The following is a 17081-nucleotide window of genomic DNA, read 5'->3' on the forward strand; positions in this document are numbered from 1 at the left end:
CGTACTCCCCTTCGTATCCTTCTTTTTCTCTCTAGTACCCTCAGCCATTCTTCCACAGATATTATCTTACAGCAAATAGTTCCTCACAGTTTCTAAAAAGATTGGTATCCGTAAACGCAATTATCACGACTTAATTGACAGTTTCCACGAGACTCGTGTTAGCCAACAACGTTATTCAAACATGACTCCCATATGTTACTAAACGTGAAAATAGTACAGTATGTAAGTTTGAAGATTATCTGAATGTCACATATAGATGGAACATTTCGGTAATATATTTGGGGACTGGCCGTTGAGGGCTTTGTATACTAACAGCAATAATTTATATACAATACGATCCTTTACTGGAAGCCAGTGAAGAGAAATCAAAGCAGTCGTAATATGGTCATATTTTCTTTTCTTCGAAACAATCCTAGCTGCTGCAATTTAGATAATTGGACGTTCGTTATACCATACAATAAACTATTGCAACAGTAATCAAGGCTCGATCCCACAAGACATCGATCTTCGCCAGCCAAGGACCATTTATTCGGCCGAAGCTTCAACATTAACCCTTGGCTTCCTGCATTTTTAGCAGCTCTTATTGGCAGCTTAGGCTATTCTGACATGTCGCACGCCCTCAAGCGATTATAAGATTCACTTGGGCTCAATTGCACTACCCAATCAGAACTCATGATAGAAACGACACATACTTGGTAAAATTAAAATTGTGGAATATAAAAATCGACGTGTTGCTAGCTTTTTTCTCTGTGAACGATCTTACTGACCATCAAAAGAAAACGCTTAGTACTGTATCTGAGGAATATGATGTGTTTGTTGCAATCATAGGGACTGTGTTGCAACGAAGACCGGATCGGACAAGCCGATATGTTATCAGTTTCGATAGTTTTGTCAGTTTACATAAAAAATGGTTTGCACAAATAGACATTCTATCGTCTTCATTCACTTGCCCACAAACAATATTCAACGTTGGAATAAGACATTTTGGAAACGTCTCAACGAATATAGACCTTCTGTTCTTGCGCAGGTGACGACCCTCCCGCTTTTAAATTAATATATCAGGAAAACAAACAACAATTTTACCGAAACATCACTCTGTGTCTATTACATTTATGATGCACTATGTGTCCAATTGTGATTTTATTATGTAAAACATATGCAAATCCACTGAAGCTGCTTTTTTATTATTATTTGTTTGAACAGACAGGTGGAACACGTTGTCATCCCTATTACGTCACTATTATGGTTAAATGCCACATATCTGTCACATTCTCACGATTTTTTGACGAAGCTGTATATGCCAGAAACAGTTGGCCTTTCACCCGGAACTACACAATTGATGCGTTCTCCGTCATAATTCTGCAACATGGGTGAATTCAATAATTCCTCTTTAAAATCTTTCATTAGATAGCACCACACAGAGTCTTGTGAACCAGTAGACATGTTCAAAACGTTGAAATGTTCTCTAGTGTAGAGCGTGGGATGACTTTCTAGTCGGTCGCACGACTTCAGCATTTCGTCGTCTATGTCGTATAGCTCCCCTTGTATGATCTGAAAAATCAATTAAAATCATGACGTCACTGCAAAGTAAAATCTGAAACTATCGACTTGTCAGGGGGGAATTCTCCTTCACGGGGTTCTCCACACTTGTCAGGGGGAAAACTCGTCTCGTCTCTCTATCTCGTCCCCTTGAGGTACGGGATCGGGAAAGTCACTTAAACTTTACAGTCAAATAAGGCACACACAACGAAATACGTTTCAGCTCTCGTCTTAGTCGGTCAATCGAGCACTCTACCAGACACAGCGCCCTGGGGAAAAGTCCCCAAGACTCTCACAATGCTGAACCAAGACTCGCCCAAGACTGGACTCTCTCAAGGCTCGCCCCTGGACTGGACTCTCTCTCAGACTGGACTCGACTTCCCAAGGCTGCGTCTGTCGTGGAGTATTCGCCAAGACCAACTCAAACTCTCTTTATTCATTTTCAAAACTCTAACCAATTACAAGGCAGTAAAAAGACTCTAGGGCGTAACCTTCATTCATAAAGCCAATCACACTAAGTACTGAATACGTCATATCTTTTGATTAATCGTTCACTACATTAATAACTACGGATGTCAGAATAGCGACGGTATCTTGTAATTAGTTCCAAACCACTGAGCCAAGTTTCGTCCAAAACTTCAAATAGGCTTACACGATGACAGACATAACACAGCAATTCGCTAATAATCAACTAATTAAGTCGGTTAACAGATACGCGAAAACAAATTCATGACAGACTCATCAAAGTTGAGCAGAAAAACGAAACGAATTTATCATTTATTTGTGGCATTGAAAAATCTTCCAAAATATCAATTTACTTTTACGAATTGGGCTTTACTGGGAATGTATTTATCACTATTGACACAACAAACTGATTTCATTCGTTTTTAAAAGTTTTTATAAATTTCATAATTCAAACGGAAATGAGTTTTCTATTTGCTCATGGAATAACATTGGAACGTTTTTTTTTTAAATGACGCCATTGTACAAATGGCCAAAGTGGTTAGTGAAGATCATTCTATTCTGGTTGTAGACGAAGAACAACAGTTTATTTTGCTCACCAAAACAATGCGCACTAAAATAAATACGTCAGCCCCAAAACACTTTAAACTAGATGTGACCACCGACACAATCCCTCAAAACCTTGGGAATGAATAATTAAAGGTATTATGAATAAATGTTGAGGTCTAAGGTTACAATATCCGACATAAATGTCATTAGTTGTTGTCATATCCGGATAACTGGATCACATGATTATGTTATTAGTTTCAAATTAGGGCATCATAAAAGTTGCTTATACTCAAAGTATTTCTTGAAAATCCGCAGAAATCGGTTTCAACGTAAACGCCTTTACGCATAACAGTGTTTTGGGCCGGGTAAACGGTTCGGTTCGTATCATTGAAAAGAAACTTGGTCTGTAGGGGGGATACACCATTTTGTGAAAGGGGTTTTCATTTTTCCCGTGTATGTTGTTTGGAGGGATGGGAAGTACATGGCTTGGCGACTTATACGTGGCTGTTGGGGGGAAAATTACAGTAACGGTAAACATAGTTACATTTACATATATTAGTGCTTCCAGAATAGCCATAGTCATAGTCGCCGAGCCCCTGTGGCGGGGAGAAAGTCTGGACATACTGGCTGCACACGCTAAATACCCGGATACCCAGGATCCCACGAAAAACTCCGTGTTAAAATACTCACATGCCCGTGGCCTTTCTTGTCTAATACGAAGGGAATGTTAGACGGTGTCGCTATCACCAATGGCCACCGATCCACGCTCCGCGCCTCACCGACGGATGTATTTAGATTTCCCATTCTCTGGATTGCTCATCAGAAAATGGTTTGGTTTATCGCGTTTCAGAGTCCCGTAAACAAAAACACGATGTGTCATGGTGGTCACGGAAGCGATGGAATTTTGACGTAAAAATGAAAACGAGGCTAGCGACAAAGTCCAAAGCCTGGTCCAAACCGTGCCAACATAATCAAACACACAGAAGTGCAGTACCTGTATTATTTACCATCCGCGCTCTAACAACGAGTATAAATAACCACTATCAGAATTAAAGATTGTTATGACGTCAAAGCTTCACATTGTCACGCGATATTGTAAATCTCTATTCGCAAGAAAATTTATTTCAACAACAAAAAATCTGATGGTGGTAATTTATAACAACTTTAATTCGGAGAAGGTTCTGGACGCGATAATGAGTTCGGCTTCAAGTTCACCTAACACATTGTCTTGCCATAGAGGCTTCTTCTCATCCAGTATAGCGATGTAGGGGATTCATTATTGTCTAAATAACTAGTCCACATACGAAACTCTATCGATGATGTTACGTAAAATTAGTCACAAACCAACATACTTTTAAACAAAACTAGTCCAGACGTATAAAGTAACAACAAATTTATTAGAAACGGCAAACGTCACCATGACGACCCAGAATACAAACGTCTGGAATAAAGACTTAATTACTAATAATCTGTCGTTGATTCATTCACACCTTCACAACAAATAGTAATTGTATCTCTCATTTTATTTAAAAACATTTATTTATTAACATTTACTAACTCCCCGGAGAGAGTGGCATTGTTTACAGATAATACAGTAGTAAAAGTATATGGTTTGACATTTCCAGCATAACCCGTATATTAAAACCATGTATTTTTAGTAATATACGACAAGGGAGTTGCTCGCATGTTCATGATTGCTGCTATGGACAGTATGATCGATATTATGGTGTTTTTTGGCAAAAAAACTTGTATTTTTGACTTTTTGAAAGCTACTGTATGTTCTGACAAAGACTCATTCATATATGCTGACATTTTATTTTGTCTAGATGCTATCATGATTTTTGATGAATGATAAAAATGTCAACTAGTTCTCAAAAAACTGATTCGATATTTTATGCCCAATGTAAAATCTAAAACCCTCTTTGTATGCATTGTCATGTAATACTATATCATATTCAAAATTCCGTGAATGAACGGATTGATGAACAGTTCATGAAGCTCAGCCCGGGCGCATATTTTTAGTTTTTATTATTTCATTTTTCTGAAAGTTATACTGAAAAACATTTGCTCTTTCCTTGATTTTCAAACAGACCCCCCCCCCCCCGCCGTGATAAATTCGACTCTTGTCGGAGCGTCTACTCACAAGCATGACCTAACATGTAGGTGTGAGTCGCGCCCTCGCCGGTCGAACGGCATCACACCTCACACGTGAGTTTGGTTTTTAAGCACCGCGGAGGGCGCAACTCACGCGACCTCCTCAGGCTACTCACAAGCATAGCTTGATAAATCTAATATAATAAACAGTGCACGTGATTTGACCGTGGCCTAATCGTAACCAAATCGTGATCATATTCTTTTTTCATAGCAACTTTATTTTTGAAGTGGGGACTGTCAAATTATGATGTCCAAATATTAACACCATGCCGCATGTGTCACTTTGGGAAAAAACGTAATGATCATAGTATCATCGCGGTAAAACCTGGCATGGCCCACGTCATGACGAGGAAACACGAAGCGAAAGTACGCACTGACGGCGTGATTGTCTATCATATATATACCTGTGGATGACCTCTAAAGGTCACACATCCTGGCATTTTCTGGGATAATATTGTCCTATAAAAATAGTAACAACACACACGTGACAACACAGCACCCGTTAATCGGTTAACTTAGTTTTCAACGCGGTCACTGAATTATGGGTGACCGCGAAACCGGAACCGGATGTTGAAACTGAAAAACTAAGTCGTGCTGCGACCGTTCGATATGGGACTCACAGCGACGTACACAACGCGTGTAAATTACATTGTTTTTTTTTTGTTTTTTTTTAATTAATCGTATATTAAAGTGTGATGTAATAAATACAATGCACAGATTTTAATTAATCGTATATTAAAGTGTGATGTAATAAATACATTGCACAGATTTTAATTAATCGTATATTGAAGTGTGATTAATAAATACAATGCATAGATTTTAATTAATCGTATATTAAAGTGTGATGTAATAAATACAATGCACAGATTTTAATTAATCGTATATTGAAGTGTGATTAATAAATACAATGCACAGATTTTAATTAATCGTATATTAAAGTGTGATGCAATAAATACAATGCACAGATTTTAATTAATCGTATATTAAAGTGTGATGTAATAAATACAATGCACAGATTTTAATTAATCGTATATTAAAGTGTGATTAATAAATACAATGCACAGATTTTAATTAATCGTATATTAAAGTGTGATGTAATAAATACAATGCACAGATTTTAATTAATCGTTTTTTAACGTGTGACGTACAGAATACTGATTAACTTTTTTTTAAATACAAATACAAAAAAAAGAACAAAAAAAGTTGATCAAAATACAAATACAAAAACACAAAAAAACAAGGTCAAAGTCGCTCATGTTATATATATATATATATATTTACAGTATTTTTATTTTTCTAGGTATTTCATTATATTAACAAATATTTCGTGTTTGTTATATTGTTCTGCAATCGCTTTTTCTAGGTTAAAGGTTTGTTTTACTCTTTCAATGAATAAGTTTAAGTTTGGTTTAGAATTATTGAACCTCGCAATGTATAATTCGTATTTCCCAAGTAAAATTAAGTGCTTCCACAGAGCTTGAAAGTTACTTTTACCACCAGAATTAAAGATTACCTTTTTTTTACAAATATTGATATTTTCGGCACATATATTTATCCAAAATATTTTAAATTTTTGCCAGAATTTCTGGCTTTCTTCACATTCCCACAGCAAGTGTTCTAAATCTTCTTTTAGGTCACAGTTTTTGCATTTGTCATCGTCAATTTTCTTATTTTTGTATAGAAAAACATTTGTCGCAAGAATTCGATGCAAAATTTTATACTGAAATCCGCGCATTTTTTCGTTGATTGTTATCTGTTTAATTTGTTTCCAGGCTTCCTGCCAGTCAACATCTGTATATTGTTTACTAGCAAAGGTGCTTAATGCAGTGGCCTTCTCAAGTTTTGAATTTCTTAAAACATTGTAGTAATCATTACATTTGAATTTGCTATATCGCTTATAGTTTTCGCAAATAGGTCTCGTCTCCTTTGGCGACGTACGCCGTTTTAATGCTGATTTCCATTCTGTGGGGATTGCGGACGTTAAACCATAATATTTAATAAAATCTGATTTTATATTAAATTTAGTCTGGAACTAATTGAGTGACAAAACCTCCCCATTCTCATCAGTCAAATCACTTACGTACTTCACACCGTGGTCAAACCAATTGCGGTAAAATATCGATTTTCCATCAATAAGTACGTACTTATTGTTCCATATTATATGCATCCCTGGCTTAGGTTCGGCAATATTTTGTGATTTTTGGAACTCTGCCCAGTGACTAAGAATTTCACGATAAAAAATAGGTATCTTGACTGAGAGCGAGTCAATCGAATAATTACAATTCATAAGCAAGGCCAGCCCTCCCAATTTATTAAAATAATGGTTTGGAAAATTAGACCAGGATGACTGATTCTAATATTCTGTTTATCCACGTTAATTTTAATGATTTATTCATTAGTTCAAGATCTAAACAGTTAACGCCACCTTGAGAAAAGTGGCCAAAAATGGTATTGTTCTTAATGTTTTTTCCTTTCCATAGAAAATTAAATAGATATGCGCCTGCTTCTTTAATACCATTAACTGGTACGGGTATACTATTCATAATGTAAATTAACTGTGAGGCTCCGAAGCATTTGCCCAGTAATGCTTTGCCTTGAAGGGTTAAATCTCTCGATTTCCAAATCTGAAGTTTATCTTTCATTTTTTTAATTTTTGTCCAAAAATTAAGTTTTTCATTTTCGTATTTATCGTGACCTACATACACCCCAAGTACCCTAACGGGACCCAAAGACGGCGATAAGCCCTGTGGAAGCACCCATTCCCCATTCTGATCGCCTACTAGAATTAGTTCTGTCTTCTCTAAATTTATAATATAATATAATTTATGCACGCCAGAAGACAATCACTGATATTTTTCCAAAATCGCAAATAGAATTCGGGCGGAATTCCATCACAGCCAGGGGTTTTATTCTTAGGATTACTCTTAAGAGCTTCAAATAACTCTTCTTTAGTAATTTCTCCTTCGCAGATATTTGATTGCTCATGATTGAGGCTTGGAATATGGGCAGTTTCAAGGAAGCTATAACTATTCTCATTAATTTCCAACTTTCGTTTTGAATATAAATTCTCGTAAAAATCTTGCAAGGTGTTCAATATTTCTTTGGAGTCTGTAATACGAGTGTCCCCATCCTTAAGTTTGTCAATGGACTTCTTTTTATAATTATTTTTTTCTAGGTTTAGGAAATATTTATTGCTCTTTTCTCCCCATTGATACCAATTTACCCGTGACCGAATAACAGACCCCTGTATTTGTTGCGCAATCAACTTTTCCAGTTCATTTTTCACTTGCTCATATTGCAGCAAAATGTCTTGATCCAGGGTTTCATCAATACGCTCTTCCAATTGTTGTAATTTTCTATTTAAGTTGTTCTCTTTGTTACGCAAATTCCTTTGCTTGTTTTTACTATAAATAATGGTTTTCTCCCTGATTTTGAATTTTAAATATTTGAATGTTTGTTGAGCATTGTAACACAAACAGTTACACTCTCTCTGTACTTCAATGATCAGAGCATCAATTTGCACGACATAAATTTTATCGTTTAAAAGGCTATTATTAAACTTCCAAAATCCGGGACCTCTTCCACAATCAGGAATGTCAAAGGTCATAAGGATCATGCTATGGTCAGTACGAATGCTTGGCATAATATTACAACTTTTGACCGAGTTTTGTAACCGTTCGGGAACCAAAAAGTAATCCAATCGTGAACCAGAATTTCCACGCCTCCAAGTAAACCGATAATATGATGGGTTAAATTTTCTATACAAATCAAGTAATTTCAAATCATTCATCAAGCTGTAAATTGTTCTTCTAGCAGGCCCTTTATTATCGATTCCGCTACCGTACTTATCTATAATCGGGTCGAGGGGGACATTAAAATCTCCTGCAATAATGCAGTTAGAGTGAGGAAAGTTAACTTTAATTTCGTGACTAAGCTTAGTAAAAAACATTTTCTGGTCTGTAGTTGCATTTGGAGCATAAATATTTGCAATAACGAACGTGTAATCCCCCTTGGACAACTCTAAAAGGATGTATCTATCTTGTAAATCTTTGACATTTCTGCCAATATTCAGATCACTAGATTTGTTTATAAGAACGGCGGTGCCAGCCCTGTGATTTGAACCATGACATAAAAACAACTCGCCTCCCCAATCAGATTTCCAAACCTTTTCGACACATTGACTTGAATAAGTTTCCTGTAGTAAAACAATATGTGCTTTTTGTTTACGTAAAAATTGAAATATTTCTTTCTGTTTATACTTTTCCCTAATACCTTTAACATTTAAAGACACTATTTTGACCTTTGACATAATACACGCACAGAAAAAACAAAAAGATCAATAGCAAAAAGAAACAAAAAAGCAAAAAAGATTTAGCAAAACAACCGTAAACGATTGCAGACAAAATACAGTGTTGAATGGGCTTAAGGGCCCCCGAAAAGCATGCATCTGGGAATCTTTCTTTAACCAGTTAGTTTTATATCAATACTGGGTTGTTTTGGTGCCATTTTTTCATAATTGCCTTAAATTCCCATTACCATGAAACATTGTCATTTAGACAAACACTATGCAAATTAGGCGTTCAGATACATGCTTAGTAGTTAAAAATTGTAGAATAAAGATTAAAGAAACAATATATATATATATATAATTGAAACATACATACACATATATAAATAAATAACTCGTTAACACTCATGACGTATATTAATTCATACAGTTAAGGATACACACGTAGAAATATGACCACTCAGACCAATTTCCATCTTTGATTCACCGCTATCTTCTAGATTCAGTTGGCACATGGTTGGTTGGTGTATTGTTTCCCATTTATATATAGTTTTCCATCCCGAAATCTTGGTTTTCGTCCTTCGCTATAGGCTTTATTCATTATTTCACGTACGGCGCGTTTACTTCTATAATCTGCTGGGCAGAGATCTTCAGTCACGAAAATTCCCGTACCTTGTAATGCCTTCTTTGAGTTCACAATAATGTTATGGTGTTGCGGACGATATAAAAATTTGGCTAGAATATGCCGCGGATTCCCACTATTTTTAAGACCAGTACGGTGTGCGTTCTCTATCTCTGCGTTTTCCATTCCGAACTTGCTCTGTAAAATCTGCTTTGCCACGCGTAGGCAGTCTTGCCTTCTATTTCTTGGACACCTCCGAACCGTAAGTTAAAACTTCTCGAATATCTCTTCATTTTGAGGTTTTCTTCATCTAGTCTTCTGTTTGTATCATGTAGTTGTAAACAGTTATGATGCAGTTGACTCACTTGTTCATGCATGTCACGGTTTGAGTTCTCTAGCTGTCGGATTGTTTCTCCCTGTTTGGTTACAGTTTCTTCTAGCGTCTTCTGTTTGAGTTCCGTAACTTGCAATTTTTCAAGGATAACTGAATGTTCCTTACAAATATTGTCTATGCTTTTCTCTAAAAGCATTAGAGCGTTTTTTACGAAGCGTTGGAAATCATGCATTTCTAAGACGTCGTCCTCGCCGTGTTCATTGATTGAATACGTGTCAGCTTCCTGCGCATGATCAGATTGGTCAACATTGCCAGATTGCGTGTCTTCATCAGGTGTATCGCATTCTTGGTTTTCTGTCAATGCATTAATTTGCATAAAATTAGCAATGGATCCTTTTGTCGGTGTAGATTTACCGCCACGATGTTTTCCACCACTTCTGGTTCGTCTCATCATTGTTCTATTGGAATTTGTTTAAGGTTTACAGGTACCCAGTTCATTAATGGCCTTGATTACCTCTTGTTGTGCGTCTCTGTTGCATAAAACTCTGTTGCATAAAAAATACATTGTTTATTTACATGAAATTCGGGTTTAGTTTGATGTACTGTATACATACTTACCCATTTACCTTATTGTCAATACACATTTAATTAATTTAATTGTGATTTTCGTTGAATTTAAGTTACTGTAACTAGATAAAGTTCAATTAAATTACCTTTCTATTTATGATTGCAATTTAGGCAGATGGTCGTCGTGCCGGTTCTATTCGATATGACCCCATAGCAACGTATACAACGCGTGTAAAATACATTGTTTGTTTGTTTGTTTGTTTGTTTGCCTTTTAATATAATATAAAATAAATTGTGATTAAATTTCATTCCTTTATATGATTGCCATTTACTCGTGTTGCTCTACAGATGGTTCTGTGTTTTATAGACAACCATTATTTTTCACAAAGACTTATTTTGGTAAAAACATTCGCACGCCATATTGGATGGATCTGTACTCCAAATAAACAAGGTCAGATACCAGTAAAATACCGAAAAAAAGCTTTATTTTTGTGTATTTGCGACTCAGTGAACAAATATTAAGCTGAAGCTAGGAGCAGAATACCAATGTATCATACATACGCTATTTTTACGGATATAAATGTTTTCACGCGGCAGTAATACAATTAATTAATAGACTAATTTCAAACTGTTTATTTTCACCCATCAATGTTGAGAACATACTTGACTAGTAAGAATGAAGCCTGCTACCGAATTTCGCCAAATGAAATTAATAATTTCACCGTATCGCTCGTGAAAAATTCTATTATACTATAGAGATGTATTATATATATATATATATATATATATATATATATATATATATATATATATATATATATATATATATATATATATATATATATATATATATATATATATATATATATATATATATATATATATATATATATATATATTAATTTCCAACATTCAAAATCCTTCTCGCCATTTATTGACATTATGACCACCATAATTGTTATGTACTTTTGTACGTTACTGTGTTATGTTACTCACTGTTCCATTGGTCAGTGGAACAGTAGACAGTGAACACTATACGAGTGGCAAACAAAACAATTCTTGTGACTCTCTGATCTGCAGCAACATTTCTAAATCCATTTGCATGCAAGTTCAATCAGTCAGAACTATATGTCAAACGGGATATATATTTCGATTGGTATATATATTCGAAATTATTTGACAACTGCATTTTCATTTTCCTGCGGAGAGAGGTTAGACAACTAGATATTTTTTTTCGACCTCTGCCACAAACCATTACCCGATAAGCTCTCACAAGTAAATATAACCACTCACCTAAGTTAAAAAAAATCTTTTTACTGCAAGGAAATAAAACTTATCTAGGCAGTTAAAATTTCTTTCTTCTCTAACACATGCAACCATAATAATACTTAAAGGGTGGTAGTCGTCGCGTCACGCATGCACGAGATATATGGGTCTCATATAAACAAAGATGGTAACTTTGACTGTAGCGCAGATCAACGAGTGCAAACTGATACGTTACCAGGCTTTAATTAGGTATATATTTAGGTAATTGGAAAGTATCGAAGGAGTCACCGGCGGTAATTAGTGTAATTCGCGGCCAGGTCAATCCTCATACTTGTGATTTCCATAAGAATAGCGCATTGGATTGTGGGAAAATCAATTTTTATCAACACAAATGTCGCACATGCGTAGCACAACGACCACTGCCCTTTAAATTAGAACCATAAAAATCTTTTTCGAATTCATGTAATATGTGAGTTTCCTGCCTAGAAAACAAATATACCGGTACTTGAATGAGTGAAGAAATCATCCAACACAGTTCTTACATGATTTATATAATCACACTTTTACTTGTTATTGCCACTGTACATGGTGAAGAATTAGAAGGGCAATGAATGCTGTCAATTTAAATTGTCTATATCAAAGTAATTCACATTCCAATTGAAAGAATATAGTGCATCATTTCATTACATTGTGAAAAAGATAGTAGTGGGATTACGTCCAGGTCTATTATTAAAATTGAGTTTTGTCAAGCGAGCCTTGGGGATTACTGTACAAGATGAAAATTTACAGGGGACCCTCGATGAAATGTCAAATACGTCGTCTTTTCAAGAGGCCAAGCATTTCTCTGGCAGTCGGCCTCTCACTGATGTTTTTATGTGTCATTTCCTATAATAGTGTAGGTTGTGTGCCATCATTTCCTACGGTTCCTACACATGTCCGAATCCAAGGAAAGGGCAAATAAATGATCCTTAAGTTTTCACATCACATTTTATGCGTAATTAGCCTTGAGTCACTTTTTCCATGTTACTGTGTTGAATAGAACAATTCAATAAGATTAGGTTATAATTAAACAAACAAATTTTGGAAATCACAGCTATTGTCGCTTTGACATATTTGAAATAAATATAACATATAAAAAATTGAAGTAGGTAATCATAGTCCTTGATAATTAGTCAATATAACAACTTGAAAAGATTTCAGACACAAAGTATCTTTAATAAGATATAATCAGAGATAAGTTGTATCTATCATTGAAAACGGTGCATTGTCCGATATATCTGGTTATATTGAATTATTTCTAAAGATATGATTACCCACTAACCTTTTCTATATATTATATTAATTCGTCCTAGCAGCTTTCACCAATGTTTATCGCTATGAATGTTTCGAGATTAATGGTATAAATTACTCACCATTGATGTTTTCTCATTTTTATAGAATGAATTCCATCCTAAACTCGCGATCATTTTATGTACTACCTCCCCACAATTGCCCTTTGCCTATCCATAGTACACTAATTTAGCAATAAGATTCTCTGGATAAAATTATGTGTTATATTTTTAATCCAGTGAATCATTTTGGTTTTTTGAGGTTATTCTCGTATGGAGAAAAGGATTAGTAATACATAAAATTGTATTGTATGTTCTTTATACTCTCAATAACAGGAATCAATGTTTCTAGTACACATTACAAAAAAATGCAGACGAGATTTTATTTCACACAATTTTGATTTCATTTCTATTTTTGCTTCTCTTTCTATGGTAACATATTTTATATCTAGAGAATATTTATATATTGTTATAGATTGGCATTAATCATATTATTGTTATAGTGAGTATTTAATGTAATATATCCCTCCAAACTCCAACATATTAACGTTGTTAAATTGTATCAACTTGTGAACATTTTCCAGTCTGTAAACAGATCCAAAATGAACACTTATGTGGGCTTAATTATTTTGTGAAAGGCAAGGAAAATTTTAGCCATCACATGTTATTTTACTGTTGGGGTTCCATCTCTGTAAATTGTTCGTCGAAGCTATGATCCGGGATTCACAGCAAAAGAAACGCTGGAATGTCCAGTTAGCGTAAACATTTTGGACAGCATTGTGGTTCATTTACATAACAATCAGACTACTGTAAAGAATGCCTTTTTCGCGAGCATATCTTTTTCGCGAATTTAGCGAGAGAACTGATTCGCTAATTCAAGATGCCGATAATGACTTTATTATCAATTCAAAATGGCCGCCAAACAAAGAAATCAACAATGACAAGAGAGATTCGCTAAATCAACATTTCGCTATTTACGTCATTTTACCAAAATTCGCTAAAATTGCATGCCGCTTTTCTCAACATGTTTTACAACATTTCGGAATAATAACCTTCATTAGCATACAGATATGTTACGAATATAAATGTTTTCACTCAACAATAATACAATTAATTGATAGACCAATTTCAAACTGTTGATTTTCACCCATTAATGGTGAGAACATACTTGACTGTTGCTGCAGTTTAGCAGATCTTATTGGCCGCTTAAGCTATTTTGATATTACGTTGCTGGTCGCCCGCAACGTATACCACGACCAAGAGAGCTGCATAAACTGCAGCAAACTTGACTGGTAAGAATGAAGCCTGCTACCGAATCCCGCCATCTGAAATGATGCAAATTAATAATATCATCGTACTACAGTACTCTAGATATTAATAGGCATCCGTGAAATATAGACTCATTCATTAAATATATATATATAAATCTAAATTTATAATAATTAACGAGCATGGATTTTTACCAAAACCTAATCAAATCTGCGCATTGGCCCAGAGCATCTATGCACCAAGTTTCATCAAAAACCGATGTATGGTTCTTGAGATAGCAGTGGAACAGTCGGACACACATACACACACACAGACACACTAACTGCAAAGACTCCCATTATGTGCTTCGCACATGGGAGTCAAAAATGTTCAATTGCACTGAAATTGTAATCATAATATGGCTGCCTTTACAAAAATTTCAAATTTGCTCTTAAGTTAATGCTCAATGTCTGGAGATTCAGAAATGGAAGTGGTAAAAGTGTTAACCACACTCTTTTTAGACTAAAAGAATTCAACATATGCCATATACACGTTTAGGTCATGTGAATGTAACTTTGTTATACACTGATGGCGTAGTTTAACATAACTTGCGTTCATCTATGTTATGCTTGAGTAGTAATCTATGGTATAGGGTATATTAATAATTTGCACATATGCCTTTATTTCCAACATTCAACATCCTGTTATCGCCATCCTGCTCACTAGTTATTGTCATCCTGCTCACTAGTTATTGTCATCCTGCTCACTAGTTATTGTCATCTTGCTCACCAGTTATTGAAATCCTGTTCACTAGTTATTGTCATCTTGTTCACCAGTTATTGAAATCCTGTTCACTAGTTATTGTCATCTTGCTCACCAGTTATTGACATCCTGCTCACTAGTTATTGACATCCTGCTCACCAGTTAATTACAACCAGCTCAACAGTTATTGCCATCCTGCTCACCAGTTAATTACAACCAGCTCAACAGTTATTGTTATCCTGCTCACCAGTTATTGACATCCTGCTCAACAGTTATCGCCATCCTGCTCACCAGTTAATTACAACCAGCTCAACAGTTATTGTCATCCTGCTCACCAGTTAATTACAACCAGCTCAACAGTTATTGTCATCCTGCTCACCAGTTAATTACAACCAGCTCAACAGTTATTGTCATCCTGCTCACCAGTTAATTACAACCAGCTCAACAGTTATCGCCATCCTGCTCACCAGTTAATTACAACCAGCTCAACAGTTATTGCCATCCTGCTCACCTGTTAATTACAACCAGCTCAACAGTTATCGCCATCCTGCTCACCAGTTAATTACAACCAGCTCAACAGTTATCGCCATCCTGCTCACCTGTTAATTACAACCAGCTCAACAGTTATCGCCATCCTGCTCACCAGTTAATTACAACCAGCTCAACAGTTATTGTCATCCTGCTCACCAGTTAATTACAACCAGCTCAACAGTTATCGCCATCCTGCTCACCAGTTAATTACAACCAGCTCAACAGTTATTGTCATCCTGCTCACCAGTTAATTACAACCAGCTCAACAGTTATTGTTATCCTGCTCACCAGTTATTGACATCCTGCTCAACAGTTATTGTCATCCTGCTCACCTGTTAATTACAACCAGCTCAACAGTTATTGCCATCCTGCTCACCAGTTATTGACAACCAGCTCAACAGTTATCGCCATCCTGCTCACCAGTTAATTACAACCAGCTCAACAGTTATCGCCATCCTGCTCACCTGTTAATTACAACCAGCTCAACAGTTATCGCCATCCTGCTCACCAGTTAATTACAACCAGCTCAACAGTTATTGTCATCCTGCTCACCAGTTAATTACAACCAGCTCAACAGTTATTGTTATCCTGCTCACCAGTTATCGCCATCCTGCTCACCAGTTAATTACAACCAGCTCAACAGTTATTGTCATCCTGCTCACCAGTTAATTACAACCAGCTCAACAGTTATCGCCATCCTGCTCACCTGTTAATTACAACCAGCTCAACAGTTATCGCCATCCTGCTCACCAGTTAATTACAACCAGCTCAACAGTTATTGTCATCTTGCTCACCAGTTAATTACAACCAGCTCAACAGTTATTGTTATCCTGCTCACCAGTTATTGACAACCAGCTCAACAGTTATCGCCATCCTGCTCACCAGTTATTGACATTATGACTACCGTAGCTATCGTACGTTTCGTTGTTATGTCATTGGATCCATAGAACAGTTGACAATTAACATTATATGAATGGCAAACAAAACAATTCTGTTGGTTCTCTGGTCCATAGCAATATCTGTACATCCATTTGCATGCAAGTTCAATCAGTCCGAACAACTAGTACATGTCAACGAGATATATATTCCAATCGGTATATAAGCGAATCCAGATTGCGATATATACCAAAATAAAGATGTTTTGTTTCCCAATCAGGATATACTAGTATATCCCATTTAACGGTTAGTACCGACTATCACCAACATGACCCCTATTCATATTAACAAATTTATCATGAAGCATTATTTGCTTAATTTTCATGTCATATTTATTACTGTATATAACTGTACAAAGAAACAATACAGACAATTTCAATACATATAAACAAAGCCAGTATATTGAAAACACTTAAAGCTGCATGCTTCGAATTGTCATAGCGTGTCATTGTTTACAAACAAGCATCTACCGATTAGCCATTGCAATTTTCAGCA

General features: G+C 35.7%; 1 protein-coding gene across 1 annotated transcript; it reads right to left on the reverse strand.

Annotated features, from left to right (window-relative positions):
- Nucleotides 1-1109: 1109 nt before the first annotated feature.
- On the reverse strand, nucleotides 1110-3459 carry LOC146729635 (troponin C-akin-1 protein-like). The gene is made up of 2 exons (XM_085495190.1): nucleotides 3241-3459; nucleotides 1110-1551 (listed from the first exon to the last, which is right to left on the reverse strand). The coding sequence occupies exons 1-2, from the start codon at nucleotides 3352-3354 to the stop codon at nucleotides 1273-1275; spliced, it is 393 nt and encodes a 130-aa protein (XP_085351316.1). The 5' UTR covers nucleotides 3355-3459; the 3' UTR covers nucleotides 1110-1272.
- Nucleotides 3460-17081: the final 13622 nt, after the last annotated feature.

Source organism: Saccoglossus kowalevskii, chromosome 21 (genome assembly GCF_978046115.1).
Source record: "Saccoglossus kowalevskii chromosome 21, keSacKowa6.1, whole genome shotgun sequence".
Lineage (NCBI taxonomy): Eukaryota > Metazoa > Hemichordata > Enteropneusta > Harrimaniidae > Saccoglossus > Saccoglossus kowalevskii.